The 25,130-nt window shown below is 50.2% G+C and overlaps 1 protein-coding gene and 1 non-coding gene across 6 annotated transcripts in view; one reads left to right on the top strand and one right to left on the bottom strand.

Moving 5' to 3' along the window:
• The window catches only part of PIK3R6 (phosphoinositide-3-kinase regulatory subunit 6), an 85,985-nt gene that overhangs the window by 51,244 nt on the left and 9,611 nt on the right, over positions 1–25,130 (top strand). For all 5 annotated transcript variants that reach the window (XM_044983850.1, XM_044983848.1, XM_044983851.1 and 2 more), the window contains 13 exons: positions 2,006–2,097; positions 7,611–7,679; positions 8,571–8,703; positions 10,348–10,417; positions 11,300–11,483; positions 12,922–13,069; positions 13,882–13,968; positions 17,483–17,939; positions 19,100–19,199; positions 21,206–21,328; positions 22,131–22,241; positions 23,652–23,742; positions 24,183–24,253. In XM_044983850.1, the coding sequence (XP_044839785.1) occupies positions 2,006–2,097; positions 7,611–7,679; positions 8,571–8,703; positions 10,348–10,417; positions 11,300–11,483; positions 12,922–13,069; positions 13,882–13,968; positions 17,483–17,939; positions 19,100–19,199; positions 21,206–21,328; positions 22,131–22,241; positions 23,652–23,742; positions 24,183–24,253 (1,736 nt within the window). The remainder of the gene's footprint in view (positions 1–2,005; positions 2,098–7,610; positions 7,680–8,570; positions 8,704–10,347; positions 10,418–11,299; positions 11,484–12,921; positions 13,070–13,881; positions 13,969–17,482; positions 17,940–19,099; positions 19,200–21,205; positions 21,329–22,130; positions 22,242–23,651; positions 23,743–24,182; positions 24,254–25,130) is intronic.
• TRNAE-UUC lies at positions 3,497–3,568 on the bottom strand. Its single transcript has one exon. It is a non-coding gene; the product is annotated as a tRNA-Glu (tRNA).

Raw genomic sequence — 25,130 nt, 5'->3', positions numbered from 1 at the left:
TTGTTGCTGACCAGACTCACATCTTTGCTATGCAGTGGCTTCTGCCTTGGAGCCGTGAGGAAGTGGTTTTGTTTGGCCAGCCCCATGGAGCATGTTCGATGAAGGCCAAGACTATAACAGGGTTAAAAAAGAACTAGATAAACCCCCTGGCTTGAAGTGGTTTCCATTATCTCCAGGGTTTACAGTTTGTTTCAGTGGCTCTCAGTACCCCCACTATACAAATTGTTCCAGCAACCTTGTGGACAAATTCATGGAGGATAGGTCTATCAATGGCTATTAGTCAGGATGGGCAGGGATGGTGTCCCCAGCCTCTGTTGGCCAGACTCTGGGAATGGGCGACAGGGGATGGATCATTTGATGATGATCTATTCTGTTCATTCCCTCAGGGGCACCTGGCATTGGTCACTGTTGGAAGACAGGATACTGGGCTAGATGGACCTTTGGTTTGACCCAGTGTGGCCATTCTTATATTCATGGATTTATCCAATCCCATGTCAGGGATTTAATTACAATTTTTACAAAGCAAGGCACACATAGCTCCAGAGGGATAGCGGTGAGATGAGGACTCGCCTCCCTCCCCTCCACATACACACTTTGTTCCTTGGCCCAGGTCACTCGGAAATTGGAATTAATGCCTGGAGGCAGCCTGCTGTTTCTTGGTTTCTCTGACTGGGGCGCCTCAGCCTTCCTTTAAAAACCAAGACCAGACCAGTTGTAACCACGGTGAAGTGTTTGTGCATAGTCATCTCTTCATCACTGCGGTGGTGGTGGTGTTGTTTGTGTATCTGTAGTCATGGCCCAGGACCCCATTATGTTGGGTGCTGCACAAACCAGGGGAAATAAAAATGACCGTCCCTGCCCCAGGCGCTTACACTCTAAGTGTTGCCAACTCCCATGATTCTGCTTCAAGTCACATGATATCTGTCATTTTCCTTAGAGCCCCAGCTCCTGGGATCAGGAAATGGCCAGGAGACTCTTTGCTACAATTGTTTTAAAAAAGTCAGCTTCCAGCCATTACGGTGGCAGAGAAAAGGGTGAAAATGGAACCCCACTGCGAGCTAACGGCTCAAAACCCAGCAAGCAAATCAAAAGAATCCACTATTTATCCCTGGCTGACAAATCATGTGGTTTAAAAAAATCCGACTTTCTGATGATTGCTTGGGGTTGATGATACTACCCTTGGCATGAGACTCCGCATTGCTACCAGCTCTCCGGCTCTGATGTGCACATGTACTGGTAGCGCGGCTAAGGCGGTGGCTCAGAGATAGCATCTCTCATCTCTCGCCATCGAGAAATGTGTGCAGTGTTACGTGTGGGAGGCTTCCGTTGAAGCCCTGGGACTATAACTTCCTGTCAGAGTGCTCAGGGAGGTAAGATTTATCCAGGCACAGAAACTGCATGGCTGTAACTAAAGATTTCTTGTCTGCATGGGGAAACTCACCACTATAATTACAGCAGTATAGCTCCCCCAAGTGGGTTTTAGCCCACGAAAGCTTATGCCCAAATACATTGGTTAGTCTCTAAGGTGCCACAAGGATTCCTCGTTCTTTTTGCTGATACAGACTAACACGGCTACCACCCTGAAACTTATTCCAGAATAAGTGTCCACATGATGAGTTCTACCAGTATAGCTATTGCGGTATATTTGTACCAGTATATTTATGCCAGTAAACTTCCCCATGGAGGCCCTGTCTACACTTAAAAGGGTTTGCTGGTTATAGTTACAAGCTGTAAACTGGCAAAAACCCCTAGAGAAGATGCAGCTTATACCAGCAAAAATCTTAGATTCATATAAAGATAGGGCTGGAAGGGGCCTTGAAAAGGAATCGAGTCCAGCCCCCTGCGCTGTGGCAGGACCAAGAATGCACATGCCCTAAGTCAGTGGTGGAGCCAGGCTTAGAACTCCGGTCTCATGGCTTAGTTCCCACCCCTAGCTACCATGGTGCACGCCCTCCTTAGCACTGTTTTCTGCTGGATGACCTTTCCCTTGTTCTTGGTCTCACAGGGATGTTGCGCTGGACCTTGCATAAGAAAATGGATCGGAATCCCCTGAACAGCGCCATCTTGGTTAAAATCCTGGTGAAAGAGCTGGAAAGGGTAAGAAGAGAGAGCAATGTCTGCCATTGGTGCCTGGTACCGAATTGGTCCGTGTCTAGCATAGCCATCTCACTATGGCTTTATATGGCCCTCCTTAGCGTGGCATCTCTGACTGGGTTGCTAGGCCAGCTCTGTGCCTGCAGCGGCCCCTTCCTGCTGTTATGGATGTTGCTGGGAAGGAAGATCCCAGCCGTCTCTGGAGCTCTGACTCTGAGCACAGAGATGTTAACTGCACAGCTCAGTGCCTGGGATGGCCAAACCAGGAGGCAGTAGAGGCTGGAATTATTGTGGGGGCTGATGTGTGTTTCTGCCCTGCAATATTTCCTCTGTCGCCAGGGAGGGTGTGTGGTCACCAGCCTCATTCCTGTAATTTGGTGGCATGCTGTGAACACCACAATTCGGGGAAGCTCTGTAAGAACTTAGCTGGGTGCGTAGGTCCAGATACCAGTCCACCAACTGCCTTCCACAACGCTTCTCCCGGGGACCCCAGCTGCCCTCTCAATAGCCATGGAACCTCCTCCCCAGCCCCCATGACCTATCTCCCTCCGTGGCTGGCGGAGGAGAGCAGTGGGAGAGTCACCCTTAGCAGATTCATCACACTGCCCCGTCCTGGCTTCCAGCTGCTCAGCGGGTTTGTCACAAGGACCTGGTTTGTTTGGTGTCACCTGAATTGAGAAACACAGTGCTGTGGTTAAAGGACAAATGTCTGAATGTCTGGTAGCTTAGAATTAAGGTGCTACAAGAAGCTGTATGGCTACTCTGTGTCAGGGCCCACCTATGCTTAGACTACAGACCTTCCCCTCCACCCATCTGACCTACACATCGCCACCTCTCCCCACAAGCAGGCTGCTGATCAGATCACAGACTGTATGCCAGTTCCCCATCCTATTGAGGCTGAGAAACCCCAATATCTCACCTCCTGTTTTGTTGGGTTCAAAAAAGAACTAGATAAATTCATGGAGGATAGGTCCGTCAATGGCTATTAGCCAAGGTGGGCAGGAATGGTGCCCCTAGCCTCTGTTTGCCAGAAACTGGGAATGGGCGACAGGGGATGGATCACTTGATGATTACCTGTTCTATTCATTCCCTCTGGGGCACCTGACATTGGCCACTATCGGAAGACAGGATGCTGGGCTAGATGGACCTTTGATCTGACCCAGTAGGGCCGTTCTTATATTCATAGAATCATAGATTATTAGGGACCTCAGGAGATCATCTAGTCCAACCCCCTGCTCAAAGCAGGACCAATCCCCAAATGGCCCCCTCAAGGATTGAACTCCCAACCCTGTGTTTAGCAGGCTAATGCTCAAACCACTGAGCTATCTCTCCCCAAAATACAATGGATTTATTTACATTGCAAGTGAAGAATAACTGAAGCTTTTTCGGTTTAAAGTCACTTTTCCCTGACTGGGAATTGAAACCAGGCCTTAGCAGTGAAAGTGCCAAATCCTAACCACTAGACCACCAGGGAGGTAAAGGTCATTGAGTCCAGCCCCCTGCCTTCACTAGCAGGGCCAATTTTTGCCCCAGATTCCTGGGTGGCGTCCTCAAGGATTGACCTCACAACCCTGGGTTTAGCAGGCCAATGCTCAAACCACTGAGCTATCCCTTCATCTTCTGGCATAAAGCCCAGCATACCTATAACATCTCACAGTGTGACTCCCGTTTATAATCTAGCTGCTCTACACCCTCCTGCACCCCTAGAGCAAACCCGGTCTGTCCCACCTGCCCTCCCCAGGACTGTCTGGACCTGCCCTCCCCCAGGACTGTCTGCTGCCTTACTATGCGGCCATTATCCTCTCTCCTTACATTACTCAGATACCCCAACCCCAGTGCCAGGGCCTTCACCTGCCCACTCTGTGCAGTGCTGAAGCCTCTGGGCCAGATTCTCAGTGACACTGAGGCCTAGTCTACACACAAAAGGTGTGCTGCTCTAACTAGACCGGGGCAGTTAAAGCAGTACCACTCGCCCCAGTGCGGGTGCAGCTATACTGCTATAAAACTGCCTTATACTGGTCTAGCTTATTTCTGTTGGGAAGACCAATAAGCGATATCAATATAAGGTACCTTTATAGCAGTATAACTGCATCCGCACTAGGGACTGTACCAGAAAATCTGTATTGCTAAAAAATCCCCCCCCCAATTGAAATAGCTATACTGGTAATAAATGTGTGTGACCAGTCTCAAGGGGCCTTTAGTGGGCGGAAATGCCCCCTGAGGTTACTCTCCCCGATGGAGCTCTGCCCAGCCAGTACAGAGCTGCTCCCAGGCCCTGGCTTGGGGGCCCCAGGGTGCTAGGGGCATGGCTGGGGGCAGTGCTCTAGGGATATTCTCCCTGAGCTGGAGGGCAGTGCAAGCTGCTCCCCATGGTGTTCTCTGTCTGCTCTGCAGGCTGCTGCAGAGATGGAGTGAGGCCATAGATCCCTTCTCTTTGTTGCCCTTCTGACAGCCACAAGGCCTTAGGCATGGGGAGGAGGGGGCAGAAATCCTTTGCATCTGCTTGTCCGCCTGCACCCACCCACACGCACACCCGCAGTCTGGCTCCGGGTGTTTATCTCTGGGTGTAATCTCAGATTTCCGTGCCATGGTCATGTTGCAGTGGCAGTGGCATCTGATTTGCCAGTGCTGCAGCCGCTTAGGCTGGCTGGCTGACACTTGATGCCATCTCTTTAGCAAGGGTTGGGTTCTGGCTCTCTGCTTATAAAATAAAGGTCTCGGTCTGAAATACAAACCACCACATGCTGCTTGCCAGAGTGAATGCAGCAGGCACCTTATCTCAGTGATCAGAGCAGATATAGTGAGCCCTCTCCCTTAGCAGAGGCTAGGTGTGCTTCCTGTTCCCCTCCACCTCCATCGCTGAGTTGGGCTCCCAAGGGAAGGCTGGCAGGGGAAAGCAGAGAATGAAAAGGTGTGGAAATGTGTGAGAGCTGGGGAGGTGTAAAGTGAGAGGGGTCAGCTTGAGTAGTCGTACACCTGATTGTTGATGTGGCTGCAGCTGATTTCGTGCTTCTCAGCTGACACACAGAGTCACTGCTCCTTCCAGGTTATTATGCCATTTGTACTAGTGCTGCAAATCACAGCTACCAGAGTTCACAGCAAGGATCAAACCTGGGCTCTCCAGCGAGGAAAAGCACAAGCTCTTGCTGTCTAAGCAAAGGCGGAACTCCTGTACCTGGCCCATAGCAGCAGACTGGATGGTTGCTGTGGCAGGATATTAGCCAGAGACATTAGCATTCACACTAGGCCAGGATGTTATACTTGCATTGGGCACTAGGCTCTGTGATCCTTTCTAGGCAAAATAAATCTGGTTTTTTTTCTGGGGAATTTTCTCTTTTGAACCCCTGAGGGTTGGCAGCCTGGGCATTGGCTATTCAGGGCTCAGAGCTATGGTGGGTCTGCTGTGTCCTGCTCTGGCCCTTTGCAGGGGTTGATGCAGCGACCTGTATTCTGTTTCTGCTGTGCAGGATCAGAAACTAAAGCTAGCTGGAAATTTTCCATCAAGAAGTTTTCTCAATGGGAAATGGTTATTTTTTGGTGTAAGCAGAACTTCTCATGGGAAATATCAATTTGCATTAAGTTAGGGGGCAGAGGGGGTTGAAAAGCTAAAAAACAAAGTGCTTTGGTTTTCAGTTGCTGAAAACCCATTTTTTAACCAGAAATTTTACACTGTAGCCATTTTTCACTTTAAAAAAAATCCTGACCAGCTCTGTTAGAAACACTTCCCTGCTCCCTTCTCGGGGAGCAAGCTCATCACACAAAGCTGCCTGAACCCCAGTACAGTAACTCCTCGCTTAACATTGTAGTTGTGTTCCTGAAAAATGCTAATTTAAGCAAAATGATGTTAAGCGAATCCAATTTCCCCATAAGAATTAATGTAAATGGGGGGAGGGGGTTAGGTTACAGGGAATTTTTTTTCGCCAGATAAAAGACTGACACTCTCTCTCTCTCTCTCTCTCTCTCTCTATATATATATATATATATGTGTGTGTGTGTGTGTGTGTATATATATATACACACACACACAGAGACACATATACACAGTATAAGTTTTAAACAAACAATTTAATCCTGTACACAGCAATGATGATTGTGAAGCTTGGTTGAGGTGGTGGAGTCAGAGGGTGGGATATTTCCCAGGGAATGCCTTACTGCTAAATGATGAACTAGCACTCGGCTGAGCCCTCAAAGGTTAACACGTTGTTAATGTAGCCTCTCACTCTACAAGGCAGCAGGAATGGAGGGAGGGGAAACAGCATGGCAGAGAAACACAGAGGCACACACCGTGTGTGTGTGTGTGTGAGAGAGAGAGAGAGACACACATTGCCCCTTTAAGTACACTGACCCCACTCTAAGTACATTGTCTTTTTAAGTAGATCAGCAAGTTGAGACAGAGGCTGCTGCCAGCAAGCTTGCTCTGTCCTGAGTCCTGTGTGTCTCTCCCCCATCCCCTGCCCCCTGCTCTGTGGAGATCGGGTAAAAGAGCAGGGGGATGTGTGGCAGGAGTGTGGGGGGAGGCAGACACCCTGACATTAGCACACTTCTTTCCCCACTCCCCCTGCACAGCAAGCAAGAGGCTCCTGGGAGCAGCTCCAAGGCAGAGGGCAGGAGCAGCACATGGCAGTGTGGGGAGGGACAGCTGAACTGCCGGCAACTGATAGCCTGCTGAGTGGCTGCCTCACAGGGAACTTAGGGGAGCAGAGAGCTGATAGGGGGGCTGCTGGCCCACCCTGGTTCCAAGCCCCCACCAGCTAGCTGCAAGAGGCTGCTCTTTCTGCAAGCCGTAGACAAACCAGGCAGCTGCCAAACAACGTTATATGGGAGCATTGCGCAACTTTAAACGAGCATGTTCTCTAATTGATCAGCAACATAACAACAAAACAACAACGTTAACCGGGATGACATTAAGTGAGGAGCTACTGTAATGTGTTACAAACAAAGAAAGTTCTGTCACTGGGCAGTTACAGACCTGGCACTTGAAACGCCCTTAAACAATATAGGAAAGACTGTAACACTCACACTGTGTTGTGTGTCTCCTCAGACATTATCTACACTCAACTGAGCAGTGGCATGTAGGGGTCAGCTTGAGACAGAACCTGTCCCTGTCAATCTATTGAAATGTGCTTGGGCGTGGGAGCGCAATTCAGTTCCTCATTAATAAAAGAAACATGAATCTCTACAAATCCTTGGGCCTCCCAGTGACTAGAAATAAATCTGGTGACCATTAGCATCATTCCAGACTCAAAATATTGCCCAGCTTGCTGCTTTAAGAGTCTTCCTGTTAAACTGGCAGGCAAATGGTGACATTTATTTGGACTGAGAACTTGGACCAAGCTGGCAGGCTGCTGCGTTTCTGTCTTGCTGAAATTCAGCCTTTGTACATTAAAAGACCAGGGTGTGCTCAGCATTTCATTTGGATTTCCTTCTTCTGATGCAAACACCACTCAATTGCTTCACCAGTCAGCAAGTCATTAAACAGCATGAGCTTTAGTTAACTGTTTGGCTTGATTTTGCAGGCAGAAAAAGGAGATTATAGACATTACATCATCCCCCTGCTTCATACATTAATGTACACGCTAATAAAGGTAAGATCTGCAGATGGTATTTAACAGTCCAGGGAAATTCAAAGCTATGGGGCCTGGCCCTGAGATCACTTGCACCCAATTTATTGCAGAATAGGTAGTGTGGCCTCATGGACACTGTATTAGTAGGGGGCCCAAGAAACCTAGGTTCAGTTCCTGACTCTGCTAGTAGGTGACTTTGGGCAAGTCATTTCCTTCTCTGTTCCTCGGTTTCTCTACCTGTAAAATGGGAATAATCATACTGAACTCCTTTGTAAAGTACGTTGAGATCTGCAGATGACAAGCACTATATAAGAGCTAGATATTATTATTAGGTGATGTTAAAATCAGGCCCACCATTCAGTTAGCCATGTTGTACCTATTTATAGTGTTCAGATACATGTATAACTACATAGAATATATTTTCAAAAACATTGCCTGTGCAATATGGCTGGATCAGTTTTTCTGCAAGAACCTTAAATTTCCCAATTTTGTGCATTTGAATTCTCAGCTTTAACAACATGGGATGTGAAAAAAATAAATGTCACCTTGGGCCAGATTTTTAAAGGTATTTAGATGCAAAGGTGTAAAGGGGGTTTTCTTATGTGCTTAGGCACCTAAATGCCTTTAGACATCCAGCCCCTGCAGCCTTGCAAGAGGGTATTTCTAGATCTCTGCAGAATTTCCATTACTTTGTCTAGTCTTAGGGTCAGATTCAGGCCTATCGAAATCAGCTAGAGTTCCAGCCGTTTAAACCAAGGATGAATTTGGTCCTTAACCTTGAGTCCTTGCATCTCTGGGCAGCTTGTTTCTTATGGCTCTCACATATGGTGAAGAGATTCCCCCACAGGAACCCTAAGTTTAGGCTGCTCCATCTCCGCTGGGATCTTGTTAACTGTTCCTTTCCCATTCCAGGCTCCCTGCATTTCAGACGATCTCTATGAAAGAGTGTATGATTTCTGTAAAAAGCTACTAACCCTGCCGAAGCCTTACTGTACCATTGGCTTGGACTACGCGTTCCGGTTAAAAATAGAAAGAGTGATACCAGGTTTGTGGAATTCATGGTGCCTCTCCTGTGGCGTGGGGGTGTAGCTATGAAATGGTGATGTCTTTGCTTTAGTACTTATTTAAGTCCCCAGAAGGGTGATAAGTATTTTCTGTGCATTGTGTCTTTAAATGTCTAAGAGGTCCTCTTGTAGGCAGCGAGTGCTCTCATTCTGTTCTCAAAGTGGCTGCAGCACAGGAGACCGTCACACCGTGCTCTCTTCTCGTGGAGACCTCAGCCTCACTTTGAGTGATGTGGGGGAGGAAGGAGGAGAATTGTGCTTAGAAGAGACCCTCCGTACCCAGATCTCAAGGAGACTCACCGTCCCTGTGCTATAACCATTTTGGGGATTATAGTTGTGCCCAGAGGCATACACTGAGATCAGAGCCGCATTTTGCTAAGTTATTTACTATGATCTGTATTACCAGTAGCGCCTGAGAGTTCCAGTCATGGTCCAGGATCCAGTTGCACTAGGTGCTGTAGAAACCCAGAACAAAAAGACAGCCCCTGCCCCAAAGAGCTCACAATTCCAATAGACAAGATGGAGACAAAGTGGTTTCCGCGAGGTCACACACGTGGAGTCTGGAGCAGAGCCAGGAACTGAACCCAGAACTTCTGAGTCCCATCTCCTAAAACCAGAAATTAACAATGGAAATTGGTCTGCAATGGCAATGCAATGGGCCCAGCAGGGCCAGTCCAGTGCTCTACAACGGTTACTAGTGACAGACTGTTATTAAACCACACAGTAAAACCATTCTCCTTAGATCTGTATCTTGCCATGAGAAATCTCCGTCAAACCGAATCCTGCAGCCTTCCCAATGTTTGCTCTCTCATCATCTGTTTTTATGATAAACAGGTGCCAAATACTGAAGAGCCAGTTAGTGTCTTCTGGAGAATAGGTGTGTTTAGAAACAGTACTGCTGAAATCCTGTATTTTCCGTTTTCTCTGCCTTATTTGTTAAAATTCTTCTTATTTATGGTTTTTTGGCTCCCATCACCATATATTAGAGCACCAAACAGGCCCTCCCACCACGTGGAGGTGTATTATTCCCATTTTAACTGAGGCGCAGTCTCCACTGAAGAGTTGGGAAGAGAGCACAGATCTCCCAGAGCATTACTTTAACCACAAGACCACTCTCCCTTGGCAACAGTTGAATGGGACTAGGCTCTCTGGGGCAGTTTCTCCATTGCCTTGCGCCTTGGGTCATCATGGACACCACAGCAATAGGAGTAGAAAGCACCACCATTCCGATGTGGCCGCAGTTTGTACTGACTTTGTGTTGACACAAATGATGACACAAGGTAAAATAAGCAGAGAATCAAGCCCTTTCTCCTGCATCTGCTTCAGAGTCCACCCCATAACTTGTAATCTAGTCAACAAAGTACATGAAATACAGGCAGTATGTAGCTGGGACTATCCCTAAACAGAAGGTGTTTTCATGTGTTCTAGCTGAATTCCCTTTAGATTTTACTGTCTTTATTCTGGGCTATATGAAACTGCCTGCTTGATTCTCCTCTCACACCTGCTTTATCGCTGTATAGCTTCACTGATTTAGCAAAGTTACTCCTAACTCATGCTGGGGTGAGAGCAGGATCAGGCCACTCTCTTGTTACTATCTGTTGCATGTGAATATTTTTGTTTGTTAGGGGTGTTATACCAAAGAATGATTATTTCTGAACAAAGTCTGAAGAGCGACCCATATCCTTATCAGGAAAGGTACGTACTGCCTGTTCTAGTGTGGCTTTTAAATGGCATTTTAATCTTGCAGCAAAATCTGTGCCTTTACTGCATACTAGACACAGCATTTAATGGCACCGGGCAATACTATCAAAAATCTAACAGCTGTTAGCACAGAACTGGAGCAAAATTGAAGCCCTGCTAGTGGTATTACAAAGCAGAATACAATAAATGTCGGTGGCATCTCAGGTTTGTTAAAACAAGCTTGGTGTCAGGAAGCCGGTGTTTTACTGAGTATTCCAACTGGCTTTCCAGGAGCAGGGAGCTTCCCCTAGACAGGTAGAGAAGCACAGGATGTATCTGCAGCAGCTCTGTTTAATTGAGCAGAATGATGCTGACCCAAAATATTCATTCCAGTCTGAGAGTGCAAATAATTACTATGAGCCAAATTCAACTCTTGGGTAAGAGGGTGCATCTCCACTGACTTCACTTGAGTTGTATCCATGTATACCAGGGTTGAACCTGGCCCAGTGGCAGACAGTTTTCTTCTTCTCTGAACCTCTGCCTGCAGGATTAGACCCAACATGGGAATAGACCCAGCCATACCAGAAAAAGCCAATGAGCCACCTGGTCTAGTACCTTGCTCCAGATGGGGAACAATGCTGGCTTCTTCAGCAGGTTTTAATCCCTTCATTGTGCAGTGTTACACCACGGGATGAATTTCTTCCTGACACTGGCTGGTTGACAGCGTAAGCCCTGAAGCATTAACATGGCAGCCACCACCTTGCATTTTAGATGTACAATGGCATGCCTTACCTGCCCTCCCAGTCTTCATTGACTCCTGCCTTTTTGCATACTCTGCTTTGATAACCATATTCATTTATTTTATGCATCTATTTTTTCAACCCTTCATTTCCACAGAGTTTTCATATTTGCAGATGCAGATGTGCTCTCCAAGGCTGTATGCAATTCACTAGTCACTGAAGCCAAAGCTGCTCAGATGTATCAGAATCCCAGATCATGCATGTGCTATGTGATAACACGTGCTGTGCAGGCAGCTCTGGGTGAGGACTGTGATGTTGAAAGTTTCCAGAGGATTCTTCAGGTAATGGCTTAGCTGCAGCTTCATATCACCATGAACTTGACCCATGTTTATGTGGGACCAGATTCTCAAAAGAGCTCTGCTCTCATTTAGGCAACTCAATGAAGTGAACAGATTCTCAGAAGCATGCAGCCCCCACTAGCTTCCACTGACATAGAAAGCAGATTTTGCTACTTTTACACACATTGAACAGCACCTTGCCGCTCAAGTAGTTCCAGTGATGATGCGTGATTTCATACAGATATACGTGTGTGCGCGGCTTAGTGTACTTTGGTAGCTGTGAGCACTTCCATTGTGCATTTGAAAGTCGGACAATAGAGTTGGTCAAAACACAAACTGATTATTTTTGCAGGACACTAGCAAAAAAATAAATTTTAGGGGGGCTTTTTTTCATTGTCATTGAAATTTCCCACATTTGACAAAAACTGAAACCCCAAATTGAATTTTTTTCAGTTTTTGAAAACTGTTTCGGTTAAAAAAAAGTTCACTTTTCATTACAAATATTTGGTTTTCCATTTCCAGGTTTGCCTTGAAAAACCAGACAATTGAGTTGAAATCAACAATTTTCCCTGCAACTTTTTGTTCGAAATGAAAAGACATGTTTTTTTGGTGAAAAATATGTCTCATCAGGAAAATGTCCCGCTCTCCTGTGTAGCCTTTTTAAGGGAGCTCTGGGGACCAAGCATGATAGGCATGGCCAGTTCAGGCACATTAGTGGAGCCCGGCAAGCACTAACATAAACCTGGAGAAGGTCTCTTGGTTAGGGGCACCATCGTCCCCTACAGAACCCTCTTCCCTTCATTTCCCAAGAGCCCGTTTGCTCTGCTGCTGAGTATCTTGCCTGCAATAAGGCCACCAGCATGAATATCAGCAGCTGCCTCTGCCTTGCAGCCGATGGCGGGCATAGCTGGCTTAGAGTAGGGCCGAACACTTAGTCTATCTTTCTCCCAACTTGGCACCACTGCTGCACTGGGCTGTGCAGCCTGCCAGAACTGGCCCCAGTGTTAGGGCAACAGTGTGTCAAAGGTATGTCTACATGGAGATAAAAATCCCACAGCTGGCCTGGGTCAGCTGACTCAGGCTCGCAAGGCTCTCGCTCTGAGACTGAAAAATTGCTATTTAGACAGGCTCAGACTGGAGTCCAAGCTGTGTGACACTGCAAGGTGGGGAGGGTCCTGTCTACGCTACTATTTTTAGCCGCGTAGTGTGAGCCCGAGTCAGCTGAGCCGGGCTCTAAGATTTGCTGCCATAGGTCTGTTTTTGCGGTGTAGATGCACCCTGAGAGTTTAATGCTATTTAATGGTCTCTTTTATTTCAGCAGCTGTGCAATGATGGGGTTGGGCTTCAGTCCAGCAAACGTAGTGGATGTTTTTTTAGTCTCCCCCTTCCATATGCCTCATATTCACACCCTCGAGTTATTAATAGCACCTCTCTGTGACAGAATAAGCCCACAGCTGAGCTAGAGCACTGTTTCCGGCAAGTGGCGGCAGCCGTCGAGTGTACAGGAAGTGAGATGAATGCAGACCGTGGCCGGCACGCTGAGAGGCTGCAGAAAATCTATAGCATGGTGCTGAACTCCTCAGCAGGAGGTAAATATGCTGTCTACTCCAAAAGCATAGGAATCAAGGGGCTGGGAAGTCCATTGAGGGCACAAGTCCCAGGAACAGCTGTGGCTACCGAGTTCAGGGCAATCTGAGCAGTGCCTGTGGTGGACTAAACTTTCCTGAATCCTAGCAGTGCAGGTTCACCATTTCCAGAGTGACTGGAACGCTAAGGCCTTGTGTACACACTCAAGTGGCACTGCTCTAACTATGTCGGTACAGTTAAAGCCTACAGCCCTTCTAGTGTGGATGCAGTTCTACGGGTACAAAGGCATTTGCACTAACATAGCTTACCCCTGTATGGGACAGGGAATAAGATATACTGGTAGAAGGCACATCAATACCATTAGGCCATACCTGAAGCATTCCAAGATGTACATGAGGCTCTGATGAACTGCATGGGCATATATTTGAATGACAGTTGATTAATCGCTGTGCACCCACAGTGCTGCATGTCCAATGCATCGCTGAGTAATATTTTTTAAAAGAAAGTCTTATTTAAGCCCCTGATGCCATGAGACGCTCTGCTGTTTTGAACCTGGTCTAAAGTTTTATGGAACTGGTGAGAGGGTTAAGCAGTTCTTCCCAGTTATGAGTTGGGCCCCTGGACAGGTTGGGGCTTAGAAGAACTCGACCTAGAGCAAATCGTTGGAGGGTTTTTCCAGTGCAGGTGTGTGGGAAAATTGGCTGCTCCCTCATGTTTAATGGGCAGTTTCTTTTCATCTACCAAATTGCTGGCTGGGGACTGTGCTAGGTGCAGATAAGGACCCTTGTTAACCGAGTGCTTCCCCTTCCTGCAGGAGGCAGTTCACCAGGAGGGCTCCACGGCACCCCACTGCCCAACCCGAATCTCAGCTTCCACTTGTGGACTGATGAAGACCAGCTTTGTGAGTGCCCTTAAGTGACTGAAAGGAAACCCTGATGGTGTCTAATAGTCTGAGAAGCATTTGCCAAATAACGGGTTGTAAATTGGCTCAGATGGTTGGTAGGCAAGTTTTATTTCTCCTGGTTCCAGAGCAGGGGATTGGCAGCACAGTGTGATGGGTTAATGCACTAAGCTTTCCTGTCGTGTGTGTGTGCGCGTGTGTGTGTGCGTGTGTGCGCGCGCATCCTTTTAAGGGAGCTGGGCTGAGCAGAGGAGGCCAATAAGCAGCTCACTTAAGGTGAGGGCTCCTGCAGAAGAGCCTGGGTCGAGGAGGATGCAGAAGCAGGGGCGGCTCTAGGCACCAGCAAAACAAGCTGCTGCCTAGGGCGGCAAAATATAGGGGGCGGCAAAAGGCTGGGGCCCCAGCTCATCCTGCCCCTGCGAGCCGAGGAGCGGCCCGTCCCCTGCAGCCGGGGCAGGGCCGCGCTACCGGCTCCGCTTGGGGGCCCCTTACCGGTAGCGCGGCCCCGCCTGGCTGCAGAAGATGGGCCGCTCCTCCTCCGCTTGTTCCCCGGGTCCTAAACAGCCCGTCAGCAGCTTGGCTGGGGGGGGCAGTGCTGAGCTCCGCCCCGCTCAGAGCTGCGTGGTCAGGGGGCGGGGCTACAAGCCCCGGGCCGAGCGGAGACAGCTGAGGTCAGCTTGGAGCTTGCGGCCCCGGCCCCTCCCCACGCCGCTCTGAGCGGGGAAGAGCTCAGCCCCCTCCGGAGCCATGCGGCTGCCGTGCGGTGAGCCGGGGCTAAGGGGCAGGGAGTCCCGGGGACACTCAGGGGGCAGGGAGGGGGCACAGGTTCTGTGGGGGGGGGCGGTCAGGGGCCAGGGAAGCGGGGGTTGGATTGGGGAGGTCTCAGGGAGGTGTTTGTCAGGCACCCCCCGACCCCATTACCCCCCAGGCCCAGCCCTGACCCCCAGCTCCAAGCCCAGCCCCTAGGATCTGGGCACCCCTCCAGCCCCATCCCCCTCACAGCCCTGACCCCCAGCTCTGAGCCCAGCCCCTCTGATCCAGACACCCCCCTCACCCCATTCCCCCCACACCCCTGACTCCCAGCTCCGAGCCCAGCCCCTCTGATCCGGACACCTCCCTGACCCCATTCCCCCCACAGCCCTGACCCCCAGCTCTGAGCCCAGCCCCTCTGATCCAGACACCCCCCTCACCCCATTCCCCCCACACCCCTGACTCCCAGCTCCGAGCCCAGCCCCTCTGATCCGGACACCCCCTGACCCCATTCCCCCCACAGCCCTGACCCCCAGCTCTGAGCCCAGCCCCTCTGATCCAGACACCCCCCTCACCCCATTCCCCCCACAGCCCTGACTCCCAGCTCCGAGCCCAGCCCCTCTGATCCGGACACCCCCCTGACCCCATTCCCCCCACAGCCCTGACCCCCAGCTCTGAGCCCAGCCCCTCTGAGCTGGGCACCCCCCTGACCCCATTCCCCCCACAGCCCTGACCCCAGCTCCGAGCCCAGCCCCTCTGATCCGGACACCCCCCTGACCCCATTCCCCCCACAGCCCTGACCCCCAGCTCTGAGCCCAGCCCCTCTGATCCGGACACCCCCGACCCCATCCTCCACTGCCCTGACCCCCAGCTCTGAGCCCAGCTGTTCTGAGGTGGGCACCCTCCGACCCCATCCCCCCACCCCAGACCCCCAGCTGTGAGGTGAGCCCCTCTGAGCCAGACAACCTCCGACCCCATCTCCTCACAGTCCTGAGCCCAGCCCCTGTGAGCCGGGCACCCCCGAGAGCCCAGCTCCCCACCCAGCCCTGGGCAACAGCAGCACCACCTCCAGGCAGTGACAGCCCATTGGCACCAACCATCACCATCACCCAGCAACAGCCCATTTTGTAATTGCAAATGTATACAGACCAGTAAAGCATTTAATGTTTTTAAATAATGTATTTGGTGTATTTTCAAATTATTACAAATTAATTTTCACTAGTTATTTTTTACATTTCCAAATACATGTTACTATAGTATTGCAACTTTTTTTTATGGAAGGGGCCCCCAAAATTGCTTTGCCCTAAATCCTCTGGGCGGCCCTACCCAGTGTGTGTGAGGAGCCGGGGAGGGAGGGAAACGGGGTCCCCTGGAGCTGAGCCCGGGCTGCGATGGTGGCGAGGGGCTCCTGGAGTGTGTGAGGAGGTGAGCGGCCGACTGGGTTCGTCGGTGCTGAGCAGGCAGCCCCGCAGCCGGAGATCCTCGCCTTCCCTCCTGCCAGGGCTGGGCCAGGGCACCGTGAGGCTGAAGAGCAGCAGGTCCAGGGAGCTCTCCAGGTCTTTGGCCGCCAGCATGTCGAGGGTGAGGGCGGTGAGCGCGAACTGATCCACCTTGGCCACCAGCAGTGCTGCGAAGCCCAGGGAGGGGGCCGTGTACTTTGCGCCACCCCGTAGCCGTGCCGCCACCTGGAAGTACTCCCGCTCCGCGCCGCCCAGCAGCTCCACCCACATGGGGACAGAGTCACAGCTGGGCCAGGGCTCGGCTGCAGTGTGCTGGTAGCGGATCCCACATTTGGGGGGGAGGCCAGTGCTGGGGCAACAGGGGGTGTGAGTGGGGGGTACTGGTGGGCGGGGGGGGGGCTCATGTCTGGGGGGGGCAGCCAAAAATTTTTTTGCTTGGGGCGGCAAAAAACCTAGTGCCGGCCCTGTGCAGAAGCAGGGTCTATGTGGACGACCTGGCTGGAGATACAGGCTGGGTAGGTAGTAGGATGAGCCAGGTTTACCTGCTTTGATTGATGCTGAACTGAAAGTGTGAACAGTAAACGTATCCCTGGGGAAAGGGACTGAAATATTGACACTGATGGAGTGTCACTGACACACTGGGCGTGCTGGCTTGCATATGAGGCAGAGGCAGAGTCCTGTGCTGGGTTTGGGGTGGCCTTGCTCTCTTACCTTCTTGAGGATTTGGTGAGAGGCTATTGGATCGTTGATTTGATTGGCAGATTCTGTTTGGGAAAAGCCCACAAGTGGGATAGCAGTGAAGATCCACAGGGCCAGACTTTGCTCTACTGGGAGAGTGTCTGAGGGCCCAGGGCTGGAGTAGCAGGGGCAGCTATGGATCAGGACTGAGGTGCATTGTCATGCCTGTGTAGGGGTAGCTGGTGTGAACCCCACTTGCCCAGTGCCTGCCTGTGCTGTATGGGGCTCCCCCCGTTTCTTTTGGCCTCTCTTCCATGATTAATGAAAGCACATGCTCCAGGTGTGAAAATCAGGGAGGCAGTGGGGTTAGTGTTTGTTCTAGTGGAATTTCAGCAGACAGAGGGGCCAATGTTCAGATCGTTTGGCCTGGCCCAAATCCCATTGGAGCAAATGGAAAGACTCCGTAGACATCACTGGGCTTTGGATCAAGGATGTAGAGCCTAAAGTTAGGCATCTAAATCCACCAGTGGCCTGAGCACCTGCGGCTCCCGCTGGCCTTGGCTCGGGGATGACTCCCGCCTGCACACCTGGCCTTCATCACCTAAGGGATTTCCTCCCCCGCGCAGGGAAGGAGCTGGTGCTGTTCGTCCGCCCGCTGTCGCGGACTTGCGAGCCGGACTGCCTGAGCCAGGAACTGGACAACTTTGAGATCCAGGACATCGTGTCTGACTGCGACTGCTGTGAGCAGACCCGCTTCTCCGTGCTCTCCACCGACAGCGGCATTGAACGGGACCTGCCTGCGGTAGGCGAGGAGCTGCTGCCGCCCAGCAGCACTGACGTGGAGCATGCCAGGCTCCAGAGGAAGGGCGGCATTAAGAAAAAGGCATGCCTTTTGGAGAGCATGGCCTTGCTGCAGAACAGCTGCAATGGCCCAGGGGCAAAGCAATCTGGGAAGCTGCACAGGAAATCTGACAGCAGCATGGTGTCCATGCCTCACCTCCACAGACTGTACACTGCCCGGATTGTGGTTCTGGGGGATGATAGGGTCTTGGGGCGACTGGCCCAAGCCTATTACTCACTGAGGTAAGGCTACAGCCTCCTAGGAGGGGAGGCGTTTCTATGCAGGGTGCAGTGATGGCTAATACTGAGGATTTTCCAGCACAGGCTTTGCAACAGGGGCGGGATAGGTACTGGCTGCTCCCACCTCACGCCACCACCTGTTAACAGAGGAAGGGAAAGAGGGAGCCCAGAATGGAAGGGGTGGCGGGTGGGCTAGTATGAGAGCTTCATGGGACTCGCCTCTCCTGTTAGGTAACACCGAAGGCTCAGGCCTCAGAGGCACCAGGTCTGTGGTGGGCCACAGCCTCGAAGGGGAAGGATGATCTGGGAGCAGCAGGAAGGGATGTGGTGTGATTCTGTCATTAACAGGAGCCAGGATTGAACCTCTGGCATTAAAAGCAGGCTCCACAGCTGCCTGAGGTGACAGACCCACTGCTGTTAGTTCAGAGGCTGCAGCAAAAATGTAAATGGGGCTGGTCAAACATTTCCATGTAAAAACTTTTTTTTTTCGATGGAAAATTAGATTTTTGAGGCAGCAACAACTGAAAAGTTTTCACTCCTGGCGGTTTTATTTTTTTGATGAAAAGTTGAAATTTTCCACCGGGGACAAACCAAACATTTTCCAGCCCACAGACCTCTCTGTGACACCCCCCCTCCCCACACACACACACACTAGAGAAGGCCACAGCGCCGCACGGTGAGCGTGGATTTACATTAACGTGTGGTAAGGCCCGACATGCCAGCCGTCGATGAGCCTGAAGAGCAGAGCTGGTGGGAAGAGAGGGAGGAAGGATAGTACCATGGTTAGGGCGCTTGCCTGGGACTCATGACCCTATTCCCATTCTCCGCCCCCGGGACATCCTAAGGGACCTAAGATACCCCACTTCCAGGTCTGTATGTTGATGACTCTCACAGGGCTGCTGTAAGGGTAAATACAGATTGTGACCTGCTCAGATGCTATAGTAATGGAGCCCAGACACGATAGGAAAGGAGTGTGGAGAGCACAGAGCCCTGAGGGGATTAGAGGTGGAACGTGTCCCCATGCTGAGGGAGCAATGCTGTTGAACTTTGGGGCCCTACCAGGATGCAGCTGTGGGCTCCCATTCCCCTGAAGCAGTCAGCTGTGGTTGGCTTATAGCAAACATTGTAACTTTAAAAACAAATGTATTTTTTTGTATTTCAAGGAAACGAGAAACCAGACGTGTTTTCCTGACACCAAGGCTAAACCTGCAGTTCTATTATGTCCCTGTTATGGAGGGGCAGCCAGACACCTGGCCCACTCAGGTGAGCAATCACGTAGCGGGGACCATACCCTCTTTCTGCTCACAGTCTTGCAGAGGGGCTGCCAGGGCTTGGATTGAGCTGGTTGGAATATTTCTCAGGGGGCCCACCAGGTTTCTATAGGATTTAAGATTTTGTGTTTAGCCCTTATGGCTCTGAAAAAACCTGCCAAATGGGACCCAATTCAGGGCTGTCTGGCTGAGTCTGCAGACAACCTGAAATCATAGCTCTGAGCAAGGTATGAATGGTTCAGTTTGTCCAAATGGGGTGTTGACTCTGAAACCTAGTGATGATATTTAAGATCTCAACATGACCTATTTTAACGGATGCATCCAGCTACTCTGGGACTGTAGAAGGAGCTTAGGATCATGCACAGGGCAGAGAAACACAGTTTTTTGTTTTGGCTGATCCCTGCTTCCAATCAAATGCTATGGCAGTGAAAATGAGTCTATTTTCCTTCTGAGAGTCTGTGCCTGTGCTAGGGGGATATGTGGCATCAAAGACATGGGACTTGTTTCTTGCTTTGCCACTGACATGTTGTCTGGCCATGGGCAAATCACTTCCCTTCACTGTGCCTCAGTTTCCCCATCTGTAAAATGGTAGTACTATTATTATTTGTAGCACCTAGGAGCTCCAGTCATGGAGCAGGATCTCATTGCACTAGATGCTGCACAAATACAGAACACAAAGGTGGTCTCTATCCAAAGACCTGTCAGTCTAATGATCTCCATGTTTGTGAAGTGCTTTGAGTTCTTTGGATGAAAATTGCTATAAGTGAACAGCATTATTTACTGAAGGCCGGATCCTGCAACAGGCTCCACGTACCAGACCCCCGTGTCCCCACAGATTCCATTGACATCAGTGTGGTCTCATGGAGTCTCGAGGGTCTTTTGGCACGGAGCTCATGGCAGGATCAGGTCTAAATGAGGTTAGAAGTTGGGACAGCCGGAAACAGGGAGGATACCGTTTGGATCAGCACAAGGCTGCAATGCTATCATGGTCCCCATTGGAAACCAGTGAACATTTACAGCTCTTGGCAGTCTAAAATTGCCCTAGAAATGACAGGATATCCTGACAGCATGTGCACGTATTATTAGTGAACTTAATTCATTGACTGTCTTTATTCTGGAGCACCCGGAGCTGCAGAAAATATTCCAGCTGCTCCACACCAGCAAGCAAAGACTCAGTCCTTGCCCCCAAAAGCTGACCATCAAAATTTGACACGACTCCATGAGGGTCATAAACCGACCAGTGAGAGTGCACAGTGGAGAGGGGGTACAATCGGGAGGTTACTGAGGGTCGGTCTACACTGTGTTTGAAAGGTGTGACTGCAGCATGTGTAGACGTACCCGGAGCTGGCTTTGATCTAGCTAGTTCAAAGCTAGCTGGGATAACAATAACAGCGAAGCTGTGGCAGTACAGGCAGCAGCCACTCGGATATGTACTCAGGGTGCTGTGTGGGCGGGGGCTTAGTTCAATAAGCTGTCCGTGTTGGCACGGCTTCACTGCTATTGTTAGCTGATCTAGCTTTGATCTATAGACTTGAGCTAGCTTTGATCCAGCCAGATCAGAGCCTGTTTGGGAATGTCTACACGTGCTGCAAGCACACTTTCCAATTGCAGTGTGTAGACACACCCTCCGCCAGGTGTGAAGCACATGTACCTGCACTTGCATTACCCGCTCTGGTACAGCTAAAAATAGCAGTTTAGATGTAGTGGCCTGGGCTTCCACGCAGGCTCTACAAACATGCGGAGGACACGGGGTATGTCCTAGCATTGCTGAAGCCACTGCATCTACACTGCAATAGCTGCAGTCACACCTCAGATTGCACAGTAGACATACCCACAGAGGGAGACGGTTTGGTTAATAGCAAGATTGCATCCCAGTAAAAGCAGTCGTTTGCTTAGCTTCTGGCATCTTTAACCCTTTCCCTGAGGGATATTATTCTTTACATAACAAGCAGGTGCAAGGATCTGACTGTCCTGTACTGTGTGTTTCTCCCCCTCCAGGATCATACTACGCCTGGCCAGATGGAGCTCTGCGAGTTGGCTGTGTATCTGGGCAAAGCTGACCCTTGGTATGAGAGCAACATCAACACACTGTGTCACATGATCCCCAAGCTGGCCACCATGGTACGAGGGGGAACCCTTCCTTTTGTGCACTGCTCGTGCCGGGTGCCTCAAAAACCACAGTGGGGCCCCTGAGTGAACTTCTCAGAGGCTAAAAGCCCTCACCTCGTGTTTCTCGCTGAGTTCTGTACTTTCCCAGTCATGTGGAAAATACGGAGCGGGAGCGCCACACATTTTGGGGTGCACGGTTGTGCTTGTGTGGGTCTGCAGGGCTGTGATTTCCCAATATTTAATGATTTGTTCAGGTTTTTGATCATTTTTATTCCTCTAAGAATATTCCAAGAGGAGTCGTGCGGGATGGCTGCACGGTGGTGGTGAGGGGGTGGAAATGGGCTCACATTTCCCCCACCCAGTGGGTAGGCTCTATGGTCTGAAGCAGACAGGATGGAAGGATGAAGAGCAGTATCCATGCTGGGGCACTTCACTGCAGCAGATTTTCTTTGGTCAAACTTAGTAACTGGGGAGGAGGAAGCAAAATAGTGAAATGAGGCGTTTGCGGAAAAGCCTGCCTGTGTAAGGGATTTGCCGCTCTCATTGCCTGGCTTTTTCAAAACATTGTCAGATCAGGGGCAGTTGGGTGGGATGGTGAAGGGAGAAGACGCTCCTCCCCTGTGGTCTTGCTCTGACTGATCTTCATGCAGAAATGGAGCGCTCTGTGTGTGTGTGTGTGTGTGTGTGTGTGTGTGTGTGGTGGGGATGGGGGTGTGTGTGCCTCATTGTGGTAACTTACCAAGAGGGAGTCAGGATCTGAGTGGTGATTTCAGAGAAGTGACTGCAGGTGATGCAAACTGTGCTTTCCACACAGCCCTCCTCCCTGAGCACGCACCCCATGTCCGACCCATTCATTATTGATGTGATCGCTTACTACGTGCGCCTGGGCATCCAGCCAGTCTATTTCCAGATCTACGCTGTTAAGGTCAGTGCCTTGGCTGTCACCCTTTTACGTAACACACCAGCAGCATCCCCAAACCACAGCCTAGTTCACATCCCCGATGTGGAGGAGGGCTTGCTGGCCAAGCTGTGCAAAGCTCCCAGGTTTTCCTGGGCTTCATGCAAACAGCAGCTTTAATCTACGTGGTCTCCAGCCCCCAGTGTTCCCTCTGAGCTTCTGATTCTAGTGATCCTCCAAATCTCATAGGGAAGCTGCGTTGGAGCCATTGGTCTCCATCTGGGTCACCTCAGAGCCATGCAGAAGAGCTAATTTCATGTGATTTTTGGCACTGAACCATAAATGGGTCCCAGGTTCCTGTTTAACTGGACCCAAGTTTGCTCGCGAGGTGCACGAGTTCCCTCAGTTTAGATTCAGTGATGAAATATGGAATCAGGTGACTCATGGGAGGCTTTGCCAGACTCTACCTGATTGCTGCAGGGTCTTTGGATTTCCTGAAACGTTTCATTTATTTCCTGCCATCTGCTCTGAAACAGAATTAATGTCAGACCTGACACGAGACCAAAACAATTAGCAAAGGACTTTAATGAGGCCACCTGGTTAGATCATGAGCAGGAACTGAATCCAGGGCTCCTAGCTCCAAACCCTTGAGCTGCCTTTACCACTTTACTTCAAGGACTAGAACCATCAGCTGGGAACAGAACCAGGTGTCTCGCTCTCTTCTGTGGATCAGCTCCAGAGGGGGGCCAGTAACTCATCCTGTCAGTGCCTCACAGGACTTTATCTCCTTCCTGTCACTCTGGCATTGTTCCTGCCCCCACCTCACTTGATCCTCATGGCATATAGCTGGTGATCTTGTTATTTTTAAATTATTTTTATTCCCCAGTTTTAATCCTCTGCGTTGCAGACTCATGGCCAGATGACTCTCTGGGCATTTCTGTCAGCACTCAGGTGTCACATGCCTCAGAGCTAATCAGCATACTGGTACAGGGACTGGGGGTCTTGTGTGGGAGCCCACACTTCAGACAAGATGGCACTTGGTGGTAGGGGTACAGTGCCCCAGGGGAAATCCCCCTTGTTTACATTACTGGTCAATTCCGTGTTCTCTTTCTGGAAGTTCTTCAGCTCCCTGATACTGTGTTTAGATTCTGTGATGAAATATGGAATCAAGCAACTCTAGGGAGGTTTTCCCAGACTGTGCAGGGCTGTCCTTTCTCCCAGAGCTTAGCTTTCCCCTGTAACGAAGGAGATGTGCATGAAATCACTTTGTTTTTCCTGGCGTGTACCTTGCCTCTGGTTGCTTGTTTCACATATGAAGTCACAGCCTCTTTGTGATATCACAACTGGTTGCTGCAGAGATGACTGTGATGTCACAGAGCGTCACTCTGTGGGGACCAATCAGGAGCTGCTCCCAGAGAAGGTCTTTTCCATTTTCAGATTTTCTTCAGCAACGAGGCTCAGGAGCCAGCAGAAGACGTGTTCCTCACCGAGCTGAGTGCCAAGGTGCAAGATTGCAAAGCTCCCAAAGGTGTGTAGCAGGTTTCAGCATCTCCTCTGCCACCAGGAATTCCCCTTCATCCCTGATTCCCTCTCTCTTTAGTAAGCTTTCCCCTTATTTAATCACACTCACTTCCATCACCCCTGTGTCCTTCCACACACAGTAACTGAAGCCACAAGGCCCCAAGAATGTGTGGGGGCGGAGGGAGGGAGAGGGGGAAATTTGAAAAAAAACATTTGCAAGACATTCTGCCTCCAAGTATTGTTGATAGGTTGGGGACACTTGGTAAAAGAACAGGAAAGGAAACCTCCTAGCTCCTAATCCCGCTGTTAGAACTAACCTACAGCAATATAGCCCAATCCTGCTCCCATTGGAGTCAATGGGTGCCTTTGCATTGCAGCTGGATGTATACCCTGAATGAGCAATGTTGCCATTCGGGCCCTCACTTCCCATTGATTTCCCTCTTCCAGACCACATGCAGACAAAGAAGAAAACAACGCTGGAAGTCCCCGGGGCAGATCTCGCAGTAACGTATAGCAAGGTAAGATGCGACTCTGTCCCATGGCCTCACTGCTCGCAGGACTCCTTTTGGCGGATCTGGGAGCTCTCTGCGTGCAGGGGCTCTGGGGCAGATCGCTGCAACAAGGGAAAACTGCCTTTGCTTTTGCCCGTGAGATGCTCCTTTCAGCACATGCATTGCTCGAGGGCTGAATGTGCCCGGACATCATCTTACCTGAAAAGAGATGCCGGCTCCTGGACCAGCCTTTGTAATAATGAGCCAGCAGTTCCTGGGACATCCAGTCCCCCCTGTCCTGGAAATATTGATTAGGATGCACAAGACCCCTTACTGGTTAACTGTAAAGTCTAGCCTATGGGATTATGACTTCTAATGGGCCGTTTTTTCCCCTCCTATTACACATCTACAGAGGAGGGGTACTTTTCAATGAGCACTTTGATCATCTACTGTAGTAATTGTTTCCCTTTGTTTTGAATCTCTGAGCGTGGCCTGTGTCCAGCTAATGTGTTTGTAAAGGTGTTCATCCCCCCACACTAGCCCATAAGCAGTGTTTAAAATCACGTTAGCTGACACTTTTTTCAGAACACACATCTTTTTCCTAGTCTAGACAAAGCCTACGGGCCCAGTTTGCCACCCTTATTTAGACTGCATAGTGCTTTCCTCGGCGGCCAGTCTCACTGAAGTCAGTGATGCTACTCACTGAGTAAGACATTATTGAGCCTGAATTAGAGAGGCAGAATCCGGGGCTAAATACGCAGACACATGTGCAAGCGCTGTAATAAATTGCCCCAAGAGGTTGTGGAATCTCCGTTACTGGAGATTTTTAAAAGCAGGATAGACAGACACCCGTCAGGGCTGGTCTAGATAATATTTAATCCTGCCTTGAGTGCAGGGGACTGGA

The sequence above is a fragment of the Mauremys mutica genome, chromosome 12 (genome assembly GCF_020497125.1).
Source record: "Mauremys mutica isolate MM-2020 ecotype Southern chromosome 12, ASM2049712v1, whole genome shotgun sequence".
Taxonomy (NCBI): Eukaryota; Metazoa; Chordata; order Testudines; family Geoemydidae; genus Mauremys; species Mauremys mutica.
Note: the sequence above shows the minus strand (reverse complement) of the source record. Positions and strands in the feature narration are given on the sequence as shown.